Below are 14,522 nucleotides of genomic sequence, written 5' to 3' on the forward strand. Positions count from 1 at the left end.
CAAAGCAGCATCTCATCCACATCATAATCTGCATGAAGTTCCCGTACTCTCTTCGCCGATGCCACAGGTCAGCAAGAAGAGGGTCTTGTGAGTTCCCTGGGTTGGCAAGACCTTTGGAGGCTGCTCTTAAGCAAGGAGATCTCGAACGAGTTCGAGATGTCCAATCCCGTCAGTTTCAGGACGAGCGTCAAGGCGCTCTGTATCCTTTGACTGTGGGAACTTAGAGGAGCTTCCTCGGCGAAGAAAAACGAGGAAAACCGCTACCTGCTGAAGAGTGGCTCTGAGAGGAGATAGGCCCCGTCTACGACACCAACCACAGAAGACGGCCGACTTCCCCTGGTACACAGCTGCAGAGGACTGACGGACGTTTCCAGCCATCTCTGTTGCTGCGCTACGAAAAAGCTTCTGTTCGCAAGAGATGTGGATAACAGCCAGCCGTGAAGACGTAGGGACTGGACTGCTCGGTGGTACCGCTCGACGTGTGGCTGGGCGAGAAGGTTGTGCCAATGGGGAATTTCTCTCGGTTCTCTTGCGAGAAGAGCCAGCAGGTCCCGGATACCAAATGGCCTGTGGCCATTTGGGAGCCATCAGGATCATCCTGAGATTCGGGATGACCAGTGCTCGACTGATCACCTTGCGAATCAGGCTGAACGGGGGAAAGGCATAGGCGAAGAGGTTGTACCCACGGTTGTTGAAGAGCGTCCTCTGCAGCTGCCCATGGATCCGGCACGGCCGAGAAGAATCACCTGGAGCTTCCTGTTGTGCCGGATGGCGAACAGAATCCTCGACTGGTCGCCACCACAGGTCGAAAAGAGCCTTTCCGCACGTCCTGGTGTAGAGACCCCCATTCGGTCCCTATCACCTGATCCCGACGCTGAGCGTGTCTGCTCTACATTCCTTCCCTGGAAATGTAGCGTGCCGACAGCTTTATTGAGTGCGCCGCGGCCACTCGTGCACCTGCCGAGTCAACTGATACAACGGGAGAGACACTAGTCCCCCCCTAGTTTGTTGACGTAAGCCACCACCGTGGTGTTGACGTACATCAACACCACTGAGTGTTTTCCCATCAAGCGGTCCTGGAACTCTGGATAGCGAGGAACCGCTGCCTTGAGTTTCAGTACATTGATGTGGAATGGTGCTTGTTCGTTCTCGTACCACACTCCTGAAGTCGCAACTCTTCCAGGTGTGCGCCCCATCCCTCGGTTTATCGATGCGTCTGAGAGCAGCTGCATGTCCCGGGGGGAGAGTGCGCAGAGGCACTCCTCTAAGGGGTTCCTGTCGTCCAGTCACCCACTTCAGGTCCTGCTCACCCTCCTGTGTCCGTGACAATGGAAAGCTTGGGGGATCCGTCGCCTGTGACCAACTCTCCTTCAGTCTCCCTGAAGAGACCGCAGGTGAGACGCCCGTTAGGGACTGGCTTCCCTTGAGTGACGACAGGTGTCCGATCACGACTTGCCATCGCTGAGCTACCTGTTCCTGCCGAGGACAGGCAACTGGTTGGCTGCCTCCCTGAGTCTGCTGATCCGCGAGTCTGCGGGGAAGACTCGCTCTGCTACCGTGTCGATCAGCATACCCAGGTACTTCATCCTCTGCTTGTGCTCGAGATCAGACTTTTCGAAGTTCAGAACGATCCCGACAGATCGCGACAGAACTCGAGCAGTCGATCCCTGTCCTGTAGCAACTGCGAGCGGTAGCTCGCCAGGACTAACCCAATCGTCGAGATACCCCATCAGACGTATCCCGTGCGAATGGGCCCAAGCAGACACCAGGGTGAACACTCGCGTGAACACCTGTGGGGCGTTGAGAGATCGAAGCAACGTGGCCTGAGCTGGTACACCGTCCGCCCTCGAGGATGAAGCGGAGGTACTTTCTGGAGGACTGATGAATGGGTATTTGTAAATACGCATCCTTCAAGTCCACTGAAAGCATGTAATCGTTCTCCCTGATAGAGCCGAGCACTGCGCGTGCCGTCTCCATCGTGAACCAGGTCTGGCGAACCAACCGGTTCAGGGGAGAGAGATCTATCACCGGGCGCCAGCCTCTCGTACACTTTTCCACCAGGAAGAGTCGGCTGTAAAAGCCTGGTGACTGATCCGTGCCGATTTCTACAGCTCTCTTGCTCAGCATGGTCTTGATCTCCTGTCTCAATGCTACGTCCTTCGATGCCCCTGGAACGTACGCCTGCTGTTGGACCTCGTTGCCGTAAGGAGAGAGGGAATGGGGGAGGAAATGGATACTCGCTCGCCTTCCCAGTGGAACTAGCAGTTGGAGAAGAGTAGGAGCAGCCATCGCCTTGCGGCGATGGCCTCTCAGAGTCTGGGAAAAAACGTATCGTCAGGAGAAAACGTTTTTCCCTTTCCCGAGGAGGGTTACGAACTCTCACTGTCGGTAGGGTCTGCCGCCACTGTGAACGTCGTCTGTGTGGGGCTGATCGACACCTGACAGGGAGAGAGCCGATACCGCTCCGATCATTCCAGTCCTCGTCGAGGTCGAAACCTCAGACCCGAACCGGAAGGGGTATTTAAATACGGTGTCCGAAGACACGTAGAAACGCCTCTGTCGCAGTAGAGGAGGTGAAGTAGCTTGTTCGACCGTCCCAAGACTGAGAGAGCCTTCTTGTCGGAGACGAGAGACTACCCTGGCTCAACACAGTCGGCAAGCTCCGATCGCGACAGCCCCACCGTCGATTTGGGTTCCCTCTCGGGCCCCAAAACGACTCGAGCCGAGACGTGGCTCTGCTGGTGGGAGTCGGCGATCCTTCCCCGAGGTCATTGTGCTGACGAATCAGCGCCGTAACCCTCGGCAAAGTTCCTCTGGATCTCGGAAGTCACAGCATCTTGCAGAGTGGGACCGTTAAGCCCTTCGAACAAGAGCATATTCCGGGAACCTTCCTCCTAAGAAGGGGGAACAGCGACAGCCCTCTCGGTCTCCCCTTCCCCCATCCACTTGCGCATACGTTCCTGGCCGGTCCAAGAACCGTGCCTGGCACGTAGGGCGTCGTGGTGGGATCATGAGGGGCGCACCCCTCACGATCACTCCTCAATACCTCGCTCCTCCCGGTTGTAACCCGAGGAGGTTGAAGGTACGGGAGAGGCAGACCTGACGCTCCCTCCTCGCTCGCTGGCAGAACCAGCAGGCTTGGAGGGCTGCAGGCGATCGTCAACCCGCGGTGGGTGGCGATCGAGCTGCAGGCCTGGTCGAACCGTCTCGCTGTGGAGAACGGCTGGACTGAGCACAGCGGCCCCGATCTCGATGTCAGAAGAGCTGGTGCTGGTTGCCGTACCCGATCGCTCTCTGTGAGAGCGACGGTCAGGCGACCTGCAGGCTCCACTGTCAGTGAGACCGGTGCTTGTCCTCACGGCACGTCACGGTCGCTGGTTTTCCAGCCGTGGCTGGCACCGGCCGAACGGAGGACCTCTTCCCAGCCTCAGCCCGTGGCCGGTCGTGGACCGTCACGTCCCGGTTAGCCAGCTGTTCGCCGCGAGAGCGAGAGCTGGTCTGGTGAGAGTCGCGTGAGCGGCTGTCACAGTCTTCCGCCCCGTGCCGTGAACCTGACGCTGAGCGGACTCAGAGTCTGGTTCCTGGCTGCACGGTCGCTGGTAGGCGACCGTACACTCGGTACCTCCCGCGAACGAGAGGCCGAGACGGACCCTGATGCAGTGGCAGCACCACTGACACCAGGCGAGGAAGTACCGTGGTTAGCCGGTACCCCTCTGGTCCCCGTAGTCTTCTTCCTTGCGGAAGAAGAGACGGGCCCCGCTCTCCCGAAGGAGCAGGATGGACCAGCGGAAGGAACCCTCCCCGTCCCACCGAGGTGAGACGGGTCCCGAGAAGCTCCCGAGGAAGCTTCTTAGGAGGGAGGAGGCGACCTTCTTCTTCCTCGGCTGTAAAGCCTTAGAAGTCGAAGGGGAAGAGGCGGCGGCCGACGACGATGAAGAAAGATGAAGACGACGACCCACGACACCTTCCTCCTCTTCTTCGTCAGCTTCCTCAGGACAGACGTAAGATCTGCTATCCAGGGCGGAGCCGGGGCTGCTGTAGCCGAAAGCCACAGGGCCCGGACGGCACCTGTACAGACAGACCAAAGTCTGGGGTAGTACCACCACGAACAGGGACGACATCAGCAGGTATGGGCAATCTCAGGAACAGCAGGCACGGCCAGCACATCATCGGTAGGGACAGCCAGCGCAGCAACGGCAGGGAACCAGCCAGCGCAGCAACGGCAGGGACAGCCAGCGCAGCAACTGCATCCCAGAATCGGCAGGTACGGCAGGCAGCACCGGAAACCACAGGAAAGTGGAGCAGCAGCCAGCAACATCCTGTACCGGCGGCAGGTCCAGGGCGAGTTCTAGGCAGCGGAAGTGTGGGTCGCTGCAGCGCGGAAAACCACGGAGCGGCGGCGGCACGACCCCCCTCTCGGTACGGCGAACGCACTTCACAGCGGCTGTAGGCAAGACTGATACCACGTTGAGGCGAAGTACACCAGGTGAGGAGGGACGTCGTCACCTGGTTGCGTGGTCACCACTCCATGGGTGACCGCAGTAGGCCCAGACATAGAACCGCAGCCCTGGACACCCAGCACGCTCTGCAATTGGAAGGACGCCCATACCTCACCAAGGTCCACGCTCGTGGCAGTAGCACCTGCGGAAATAATAGTAGTAGCGATTAATTGTGGGGAAATCCCCTCGTGCGGGGGTTTGATCCCTCCCGAACGAGTGGAGAACCCCTAATACAATTGTACATCGGGCACCGAGCGCCCTCCCCCCCCGCGCTCGACGGATCGGGCGAGGAGAAGAACGCCGATAACCTCCCCCCCCAAGGGGAAGAGCCATCTGTGGGACTGAGCGGGGGGGGGGGTCTCGTTCCCCACCCCCGCACAGTACCCATGTACGCAACAACAAAATAAGAGCCCTAGAGCAATGTGCCATCGGCACGAATACAAGGCATAAGGATCAATTCCCTGACTGAGCGGAACTTGAACCCCAAATATATTGATGCAATCAATAATAAGGAACAAAATGAAAATGCATCTTGCAAAACGATTCACTTCACAATGAATAAGGGCTCGGATCGAGCGCATTTGCGCCCTCGGTACCGAGCGCAAGGGTGAAAGGTTTCATTCCTTACCTTTATGGATCAAGGTTTCTGGAAACCTTGATCCATAATGAATTGATGCAATCAACAAATATATGAAAATGAAAAGACTACTGCGCTTGCGATTTCACTTCATACAAATAAAAAGGGGAGGATCAATTCCCGTGAATAGCGGAACATTGATCCCCCAGTCAACAATGCAATCTCAATAAAAAAAATGAAAATGAAAAAAGAAACTCACTTGCGATTTCACTTCATTCAAAATAAAAAGGGGGAAGGATCAATCTCCGGGTAAGCTCGGAAACTGATCCAAAATGAGTATTGCTACAATAAAAAATAATATATGAAAATGAAAAAGAATACTGTACTTGCGATTCCACTTTCATACTGAATAAGTTTCCGTGCCGAGCGCATTCGTTCGGCAACGGGCATACAGGTCAAAAAAAATATAAATGAAAAGAGCACTTACTTACGATTTCATCTACACATTTCCAACCCAATATACCGCTCGGAGCGAGCGCTCCCGCCCTCGGCACCGGAGCATACACAATACGAGGATCATTTGGGAAAATGAATTCCCTGCCCAATTACGCCCTTCAGATCCCGGCACTCGGGTAATCGGAGGGCGTTGTGAAGCCAAGATCCTTTAATTCACAATTGAATTCATGAAATGATTGTACTTACAATTCAGTTTCACTAGATACATAGAAAAAGAAAAACACAATCATGCGAAAGCAAACGACGATGAAGCGGGCAGAGAGCGATGATACACGTCCACACGCCAGCAGGCCGAAAGCAAAAGTGGTTTGTTTACCTCCCAGTCGCGCGCGCGCGCCTGTCGGACAAGCAGTTAACTACCGAACCCCTTGTTCGAAAGCTTACGGAAACCTATCCAGCTGCCCGCTAGTACCTTCCTATTGTAAAAGGACGAAGGTTTGTATGCCGTGTCGGAACAAAAAACAATGATTTCATTTACATATTTCTACAGTACTTTATTAATTAGCATAAATTAATGTTCCTCTAAAACAGAGGAGTCTCTTTTGGCCATGTATTAAAATTATATGAAATTGAAAAACCTCAGCTGTACATACCTTAAACTCTTGAGTAACATTCAGGTCTTTAGCCTTGCATACTGCCTCATAAATAAAGGTTGTATTTTCACCTTCAGTGTTTTGGGGACGTTGCAACAGGTATTTTCTGGCACTGACGCGCAATGCTCGCACTTTTTCACCAAAACCACGAAACACAAAGGTGTTAGTGGCTTTGTGTGACTGGCGACCAGCTTTTCCTTTCATCTTGACTGTACCTGAAAAATATACACTCTATACACTAAAAATAAACAACAACCAACAATAGTATTCAGCCAAACACTCAAGATAAATTAAGGCAGGTCCTGGTTATTGGCAGACTCGGTTAATGGTGATCTGGTTTTTTGGAGCTTGGCTAGCGCCATAAAATCAGTGATTTATGGCACATAACAGGCCAAGTTTCAATTATTGGTACCATACGGGGCTGACAATAGAGTTACGGCACCACAACATGCCTAACAGAGGGGCCATAAGTGGCCAAAATTTGGTTAATGGCAGTTTTCACTTATCAGCACCTCGTCGATAACCAGGGACTGCCTGTACTCAGCACTTTCTAGTCATATCTTTTATGAATATCCACCTGAACTGGTAGTATTGCCTTCATATTATACTAAAACACTTAAATGACAAAGAATTCACAAGTGTGACATTACATGAAAAGTGACTTCTGTCCTTGAAGAGTTTGAAAGGTTTTAAGTGAGGTACGTACTCCTATACATCACCATCACTTCCTTGCCTACTACTTTTACCCTTCACAATATCTTCTAAAATCTCAAAGTGTTTTGGGGTACATAAATCATAAAAAACTATATTGCAAAATAAGGGTCAAAACTTCATATACTAAAGGTAAATAGTACAAGATGCTGTTGTTTTTGTGTATGATTATAAATGTCCTGAGTTATGACATCGTAACATTATATTTACTATTTACGTTGTAGCAGCCTCAATATTTAGTCAATATAAATTAATTTCGTTGTGAATTGTTCAAATTTGTGTAAATATTTCTCCATAAAATGTTTTCCTTAACTATCTAAATGCCATGTAGTGAGGCCATGTTATGATGCAAGCCTGAATGATGTAATAAAACATTTAGTTGCAGTGCATTTATACTATTCATTTTATTTCTATACTTTGAAAGATCTCAATGGGACTATTCAACTACCTAAGCAATATCAACAGAATACCCATTAGAGTACATATTGGATTTTCTATGAAATGTTGACTGTGTGAAAATAACTTTTGGGATATTACCCTTTAATATTTGGGATATTAAAGGGACTCACGAATGTATGGAGCGAAATTGTGGAGCAGCATGCTTTCCCATCCTCTTACTGAGAACAACTGAAAGTCTCATTTACTGAGTAAGAATGCCTGTTCCTACAGGCATCACCAAAACAACTAGAGATGCCAAAAGTTCTGATTCCATACCATGATACCTAAATTATTTCTACTTAGGTTAAAATGAGCATTATAATTGAATATATACAGTCATTTTTCACAATGCAGGCATCTGCATCTTAAAACCTCTGTGACCCTAGGAATTCCGAAAGTCTGCAAAAATATTTCCCGAAATATTTTTAGTGTTTGCTGAGTGCCATAATGGATTTTCGAATGCTTTAGGAAGAATTCTAGCTTTTGTTTTAAATTATGATTGTTTTTTTTTACCACAAAATAGCTTTAACTGTCTTCAACTCTGAATACTGTCACAATTCAAATAGGACAAGGTCCCCTTAGGTTAAGATGAATCAAGGTATCCCTATATGTGCTACAGGCATAACAGGCTATTGGGGTAAAATTTGGGAATTAGAAGCTGGAAAACCCAGTGCACTGTATGCAAATGAGGTGCCTATCTGTGCATGGTCAACTCACTGCTCCTAGGAAGGTCTTAGGTTGAACTAAATAAGAAATTGATTTTTCCTATACTATAGTATTTTGGTTGCTTATTAAGAATTTACCATTATTTTTTGTCAGTCGGCTATAATTATTAACCTGTAATTAACCTCAAATGTTGTATGCAGGCCATCCTAGGGCTGGAAACTCTCTCAAGAGAGAGTTCCAGCCCTGTGATTGGCTTATCAACAGCCAATCGGAGTGTCGTAAGGGACTGGCCTAGACATCAGATCCACGGTTGATGTGAATCTACTATAACTGCCATTTTGAAACCAGTATTTCTAAGCACTAGCTCTGCAAGGACTAGCTAGGTAGTATTACCTTGGAAATTGATGTTTCCTATACCTACTTTTAGCGATGTCTAGCTAGTATTGTCGGTCTATTACCTATTATTAACTTCAATATCTACCAACATGGTGGGGACCCTTTGGAAAAAAGGGGTTTTGCTTGGTCTAGGAAACCTATAATAAAGGAACTACACTAACCTAATGTATCCTAAACTAACCTAGTAAGCCATGTTACTTAACTGGGTTTGGAGCCCCCCGGTGAAGGTAACTCCACTTTTTACCAAAAGCTCCCTCAAATTACTGCGCATGTGCAATAACATGCCAGGACGGCCTGCATACAACATTTGAGGTTAATTATAGGTTACTAATTAGACCGACTGACAAAAATAATGGTAAATTCACATAGGCAGTATGTATGCTCCACCTCTCCTGAAGAATACGTCTTTCAAAAGAATCCCTCAGGAGAGGTGGTACATACATCCTGCCTATGTGGACTCAAGAGAAACTTAAGAGTTTCCAGCCCTGTGATTGGCTTATCAATAGCCATCAAGAGCGTTGTAAGGGACTTGGCCTAGACATCAGATGCATGGTTGATGTAAATCGGTAATTCTAGGCAATACTAACTTCACAAGGACTGCGAGGAATGGTCCCACAAATACGCAAACCACTAGGGACTGGGGTGTCCAATGTATTTTGCCATGTTTAGTACTAGCCCCTGGGGGTTAATTACAGTTGATCCCCCAAAAATAACGATAAATTCTTAATACCTAAGCAATCGAATACTACTAGGAAACTGTAATTTCCAAAGGAATACCTACTAGGTACCTGATGCAGAGTTAGCTAGGGTACACAACTGACTGGAGTGGCCAACCCACTGACTACCGTGTTTGTGGTCACCCTCCAAAAAATCACAATTTTAAGTAAATTGTATTTTTCCTAACTAAACAAACCTGAGGTCCTTTACATAGGGAAAATACTTACAGTGCCAGCTGGACCAGTCGTAAGTTTTCTAACAAGGTGGTTCTGTAGTAATTGCTTGTCCAATGTCCGACTGGAGGGTAACATTCACTCTGCTTTAGGCCCGGCAGGAACAGAGTTAAGGGTGGCATGAAGTGGGAACTATGTGTAAAGGACCTCAGGTTTTGTATAGTTAAGAAAAATACAATTTACTTCAAAATTGTGATTTGTTCCAACACGTAATACAAATCCTCGGTCCTTTACATAGGGAAGACTCACTTCTTGGTGGGTGGAATCTGAGTCTTGTGAACAGACTGGAGTTCGTCCAACCTTGGTTCCCTCCCTGGTCGTAAGAGCAGAGGGAGGGATCTTAGCCTCTGCCCAACTGATCGGAGTGTGCACTGCAGGATCAGTGGTCAGACCTCTGGACCAAATTCATAAGAGGGAGGCAAGCATACCTCTTATGAATAGCAAGCAAGAACTAGTTCCTACGCAAGAGCCAATATAAAGTCTTGGGTTTGTCTCTCGCTGGCGTCCACTTCCCCCCTTGTTATGGAAGTGGTGGATAAACGCTTCCATCCCTAGTGAAAGGGATGGAATGGAGCTCGGTTACGTAGCTTACCTGCATCAATCATCCTCTCCAGCGTGGTGACGACCGCCGCCCTCTGCCCACAGGGAGAGGGAAGAAAAGAGGAGGAAGAGAAGCCAGTCATACTCTCATTCACTCTTCTATTCATGCAGTCGCACAAGGATGAGATGCTATCTTGTCCAGTAAGGGAGCTGGGTAAGCTACACAACTTGTTAAGCAGCCACCACGGGTCCCAAGGAAAAAGTGTCCAAGGACCTGTGGGCAATATCCCGAAGGTAGAAGGAGGTGAAGGTGGTCTGGTTGGCCCAAGCCACTGCCTTCAGTACCTGTGCCATGGACAAGTTGGACCAATACCTCTGACTTCGTGGGCTCTCGGACAAAGGGTACTGGTGTCAGCAATCCCAGATGAAACCGTACACCTTCCGAATTACCTCACGAAGCCAGAAAGAAATAGTGTTCTTGTACACTTCTTTTTTTAATGGTACCCTGGTGCTAACAAGAAGAAGGCGCTGACACTCTGGCCTGAGTGACGAGTTCTCTTCAGATAGCGCCGTAGTGCCCTCACAGGACAAAGCAGCATCTCATCTGCATCATCGTTGGTGAAGTCTTTCAGGGAGGGGATCGTGAAGGACTCGAACCTGTCATCAGGGACTGAAGGGTTCTGAGTCTTCACTACGAAGTCCAGAATGAAATCGAGCATCACCGATCCCCATCCCCTCAAGTGCTTAACATCGAAGGAAAGACCGTGAAGTTCTCCTACTCTCTTCCCCGATGCCAGGGCCAGCAAGAAGACTTGAGGGTTAGATCCCTGACTGACTACTCTCGGAGCAGCTCGAAGGGTCTGCGAGTCAAACTCCTAAGTACGAGAGTCACATCCCACCCGGGGGCCTGAGTTCCCTGGGAGGGCAAGACCTCTCGAAGCTCTTCATCAGGAGCGAAATTTCCATTGAAGTGGAAAGATCGACTCCTTGCAGTTTAAGGACTAGGGCCAGGGCGGCTCTGTAGCCTTTAACTGCGGAGACGGAGAGGAGCTTCTCTCGGCGAAGAAAGACGAGGAAATCCGCTACCTGCTGAACAGTGGCTCTGAGTGGAGAGAGACCCTGTCCATGATACCAACCACAGAAGACGGACCACTTTCCCTGGTACACTGCTGCAGAGGACTGTCTGAGATACCCGCCATCTCTGTTGCTGCTCGGCAAGAAAAGCCTCTCGCTCGCAAGAGATGGTGGATAACCGCCAGCCATGAAGACACAGGGACCGAACTGCTCGGTGGTACCATTCCACATGTAGTTGGCACAGGAGGTTGTGCCAGGGGAAATCTCTCTCGGTGCCTCGGAGAGAAGAGCCAGCAGTTCCGGATACCAAACGGCCTGAGGCCATTTGGGTGCCACCAGAATCATCTGAAGATTGCTGGTGACCAGCACTCTGCTGATCACCTTGCGAATCAGACAGAACGGGGGAAAGGCGTAGACTAGGAGATTAACCCACGGGTGCTGGAATGCGTCCTCTGCAGCTTCCCATGGGGGTCCAGCACGACGGAGAAGAAAACCTCGTGTTTACTGTTGTGCCGGGTGGCAAACAGATCCACGACTGGACGCCCCCACAGGTTGAAGAGCCTTTCCGCCAGGTCTGGGTGAAGCGACCATTCGGTCCCAATCCCCTGATTCTGGCGGCTGAGCTTGTCCGCCACTACATTCCACTTGCCTGGAATGCATCTGGCTAACAGGTCTACCTACCGAGTGGGCTACGGCCCACTCATGCACCTGCATCATCAACTGGTGCAACGGGAGGGACACTAGGCCCCCTGTTTGTTGACGTATGCCACTACCGTGGTGTTGTACCGTGGTGTTGTCGCTCATCAACACCACTGAGTGTCCCATCACCCGTTCCCGGAATTCTTGGAGTGCAAGGAACGCAGCCTTGAGTTCCAGGACATTGATGTGAAGGTGCTTGCCGTGATGGTTCCACACGCCTGCAACCAGCAACTCTTCCAGGTGTACACCCCAACCCTCGGCCTATGTGTCTGAGAACAGCTACATCTCTGGAGGGGGAGTGCGCAGGGGCACTCCTATTACGAGGTTCCTGTCGTCTAGCCACCAGGCCAGTCCTCCCTCACTTCCTCCGTGAGAGAAACAAGGAAGGACTGCGGATCTCGTGCCTGTGACCAATACTCCTTTAGTCTCCATTGGAGAGACCGCAGGTGAAGACGCCCACGAGGAACTAAACTTCTTCACTGACGACAGGTGACCAATCACGACTTGCCCACTGCTGAGCTGACTGCTCCCGTCGAGACAGGACCCGTCTGGCTGCCTCCCTGAACCTGCTGATCCGCGAGCCTGCAGGAAGACGTCGTTGCTGCTAGCGTGTCGATCAGCATGCCCAGGTACTTCAATCCTCTGCTTGGGCTCGAGATCTGACTTCTCGAAGTTCACCACGATCCCCAGATCGTGGCAGAAGTCGAGGAGTCGATCCCTGTCCTGCAGCAACTGCGAGCGAGTGCTCGCCAGGACTAGCCAATCGTCGAGATACCTCAAGAGACGTATCTCGACCGAATGGGCCCAAGCCGACACCAGAGTGAACACTCACGTGAACACCTCTGGGGCGGAAGACCGGGAAACGAACAAAGTGCCCTGAACTGGTACACCATCCCATCGAGGATGAAACGGAGGTAGTTCCAGGAGGACTGATGGATGGGTATTTGGAAATATGCATCCTTCAAGTCTACCAAAAGCATGAAGTCGTTCTCCCCTAATAAGGAGTCGAGCACTGAGCATGCCGTTTCCATCGTGAACCAAGTCTGGTGAACGAATCGGTTCAAGGGAGAGAGATCTATCACCGGTCGCCAGCACCCAATGACTTCTCCACTATGAAGAGTCGGCTGTAAAAGCCCGGCGACTGATCTCGTATGACCTCCACAGCTCCCTTGCTCAGCATGGACTTGACTTCTCCCTGAAGCGCTACGTCACTGGCAGAACCGGGAACGTACTTCTGAATGTGGACCGGGCCGTGAAGTGAGGGGTGGCCGGCAGGTGAGGGGGAAAGTCCCTAGTGCTTCCCCTTCTTCGACTTCCGCTTGGAGGAACCCCTGAGTGGGAGGTCTGGGAGGAGGGCTGACGCTCACTCCTCAAAGCAGAAGTCGGAGGCTGGGACTTACCTCTGTGCCTCGACGCAGCTGATGGTTTTGGCAGAGGAAGAGCTAGCCGAGCTCCGAGACTTGGCCGCAGTTGCTCGAGGCTGCCCAGAAGCCTTCAAGACTGCGTGGTGTACCAAGCGGTCACTGTCCTCAGTGCGCCTCTGTTCCACTGCAGCATCCACCATCCCTCCAGGGAAGAGACAGGCGGAACCCAGCAATGGTCCGTTTCGCACACCCATCGTTACCTCACAACCGGCCGCCCTGGTCACCCGAGTGAGGGCTTGCGTCCCGATGTCTCAGTACCAGGTTGGCTGACAGGTTGGCCGTCTGGTGGGCAAGGTAGGAAATGGCCCTACCTATAGACTGACACAGTCTCCCGAACGCCGAGTCTCCTTCGGGAGAGATGGGTCCTGAGGAGGCTGCGACTCTGGACACCGTGAGGGACCACAGGTCCAGCCAGGAGACTACTTGGAAGGCTGCCATGGCAGTCGCTTCCGGGGCTGATGCCTCTTGCTGGTAGAACCAGAGGTTCTCAGCCAGCAGGTGATGGAGTTAGCCTAGCTAACTCCAGATTAACCAGCTTGGCCGGCAACGGGTCCTACGAAGGCACGTAGAAGCGCCGCTGAAGGGGTTAGAGGAGGGGGAAGCAGCTTGTCCAACCTGCCAGACCTAAGTGAGCCCTCCTGTCCGGAGATGAGAGAGTTCACCTGGCCCAGCACACCGTCGGCCAAGGAAGATTGGGGCAAACCCACCATGGTCCTGGGTTCCTTCTTAGGACCCCAGAATGACTCCAAACTCGAAGGAGATGAGAGCGGAAGCAAAGATCCTTCCCTGAGGTCGTTGTGCTGACGAATCAGCGCAATGACCTCCGCAAACGACCTCTGGAGTGATCGCGTCCTGAGGCGATGGACAGTCAAATCCATCCAGGCCGGTAAGCTCTCGATGTAAGTGATTACATAATAAAATATGGAATGTTATTCCATAATATATAAAAAACTAAAACTAAAAGAGGTCAACCAGATTGCTTGCAGGAATGTGATCAGACCAGAGACGATAAAGTATGCTAAGATGACGTATACAATAAAGTAGGCTAAGATGACATGCCGTCACCTGTGGTCTTTCATTTGTTTTGAAAACATTAGTCCAAGCTTCCTGCTTGAGACAACTACCGCGACCTATAATTCAAACGGCCTACGTGATTTGTAACTATGGTCATCTGTATGTATGTTCATAGGTTCAAGCTACTGTCTGCATCCTTTATGATTTGTAACCAAGATGGTAGTCAGAATAGAGTTAGCCATCATCATTGGCAGACCTGTACATCTTTACCTAAGCTTCATCATTAGAGTGGAATTAGCCATCATCATTGGCAGAAGCGATCAAGCCATCGTCATTAGAAGACCTGTACAATCCTATCTGATATTCATCATGTAATCTCAGAAGAATATATGTATTTTTTATACTTCGTGTTTTCTACTAGAAAC

The 14,522-nt window shown here is 50.7% G+C and overlaps 1 protein-coding gene across 1 annotated transcript in view; it reads right to left on the reverse strand.

Annotated features, from left to right (window-relative positions):
* The window catches only part of LOC135221024 (small subunit processome component 20 homolog), a 44,121-nt gene that overhangs the window by 2,924 nt on the left and 26,675 nt on the right, over nt 1–14,522 (reverse strand). The window contains exon 2 of the mRNA XM_064258749.1: nt 6,186–6,400. Coding sequence (XP_064114819.1) covers nt 6,186–6,389 — 204 coding nt within the window. The 5' untranslated portion in view covers nt 6,390–6,400. The remainder of the gene's footprint in view (nt 1–6,185; nt 6,401–14,522) is intronic.

Source organism: Macrobrachium nipponense, chromosome 20, assembly GCF_015104395.2.
Source record: "Macrobrachium nipponense isolate FS-2020 chromosome 20, ASM1510439v2, whole genome shotgun sequence".
Taxonomy (NCBI): domain Eukaryota; kingdom Metazoa; phylum Arthropoda; class Malacostraca; order Decapoda; family Palaemonidae; genus Macrobrachium; species Macrobrachium nipponense.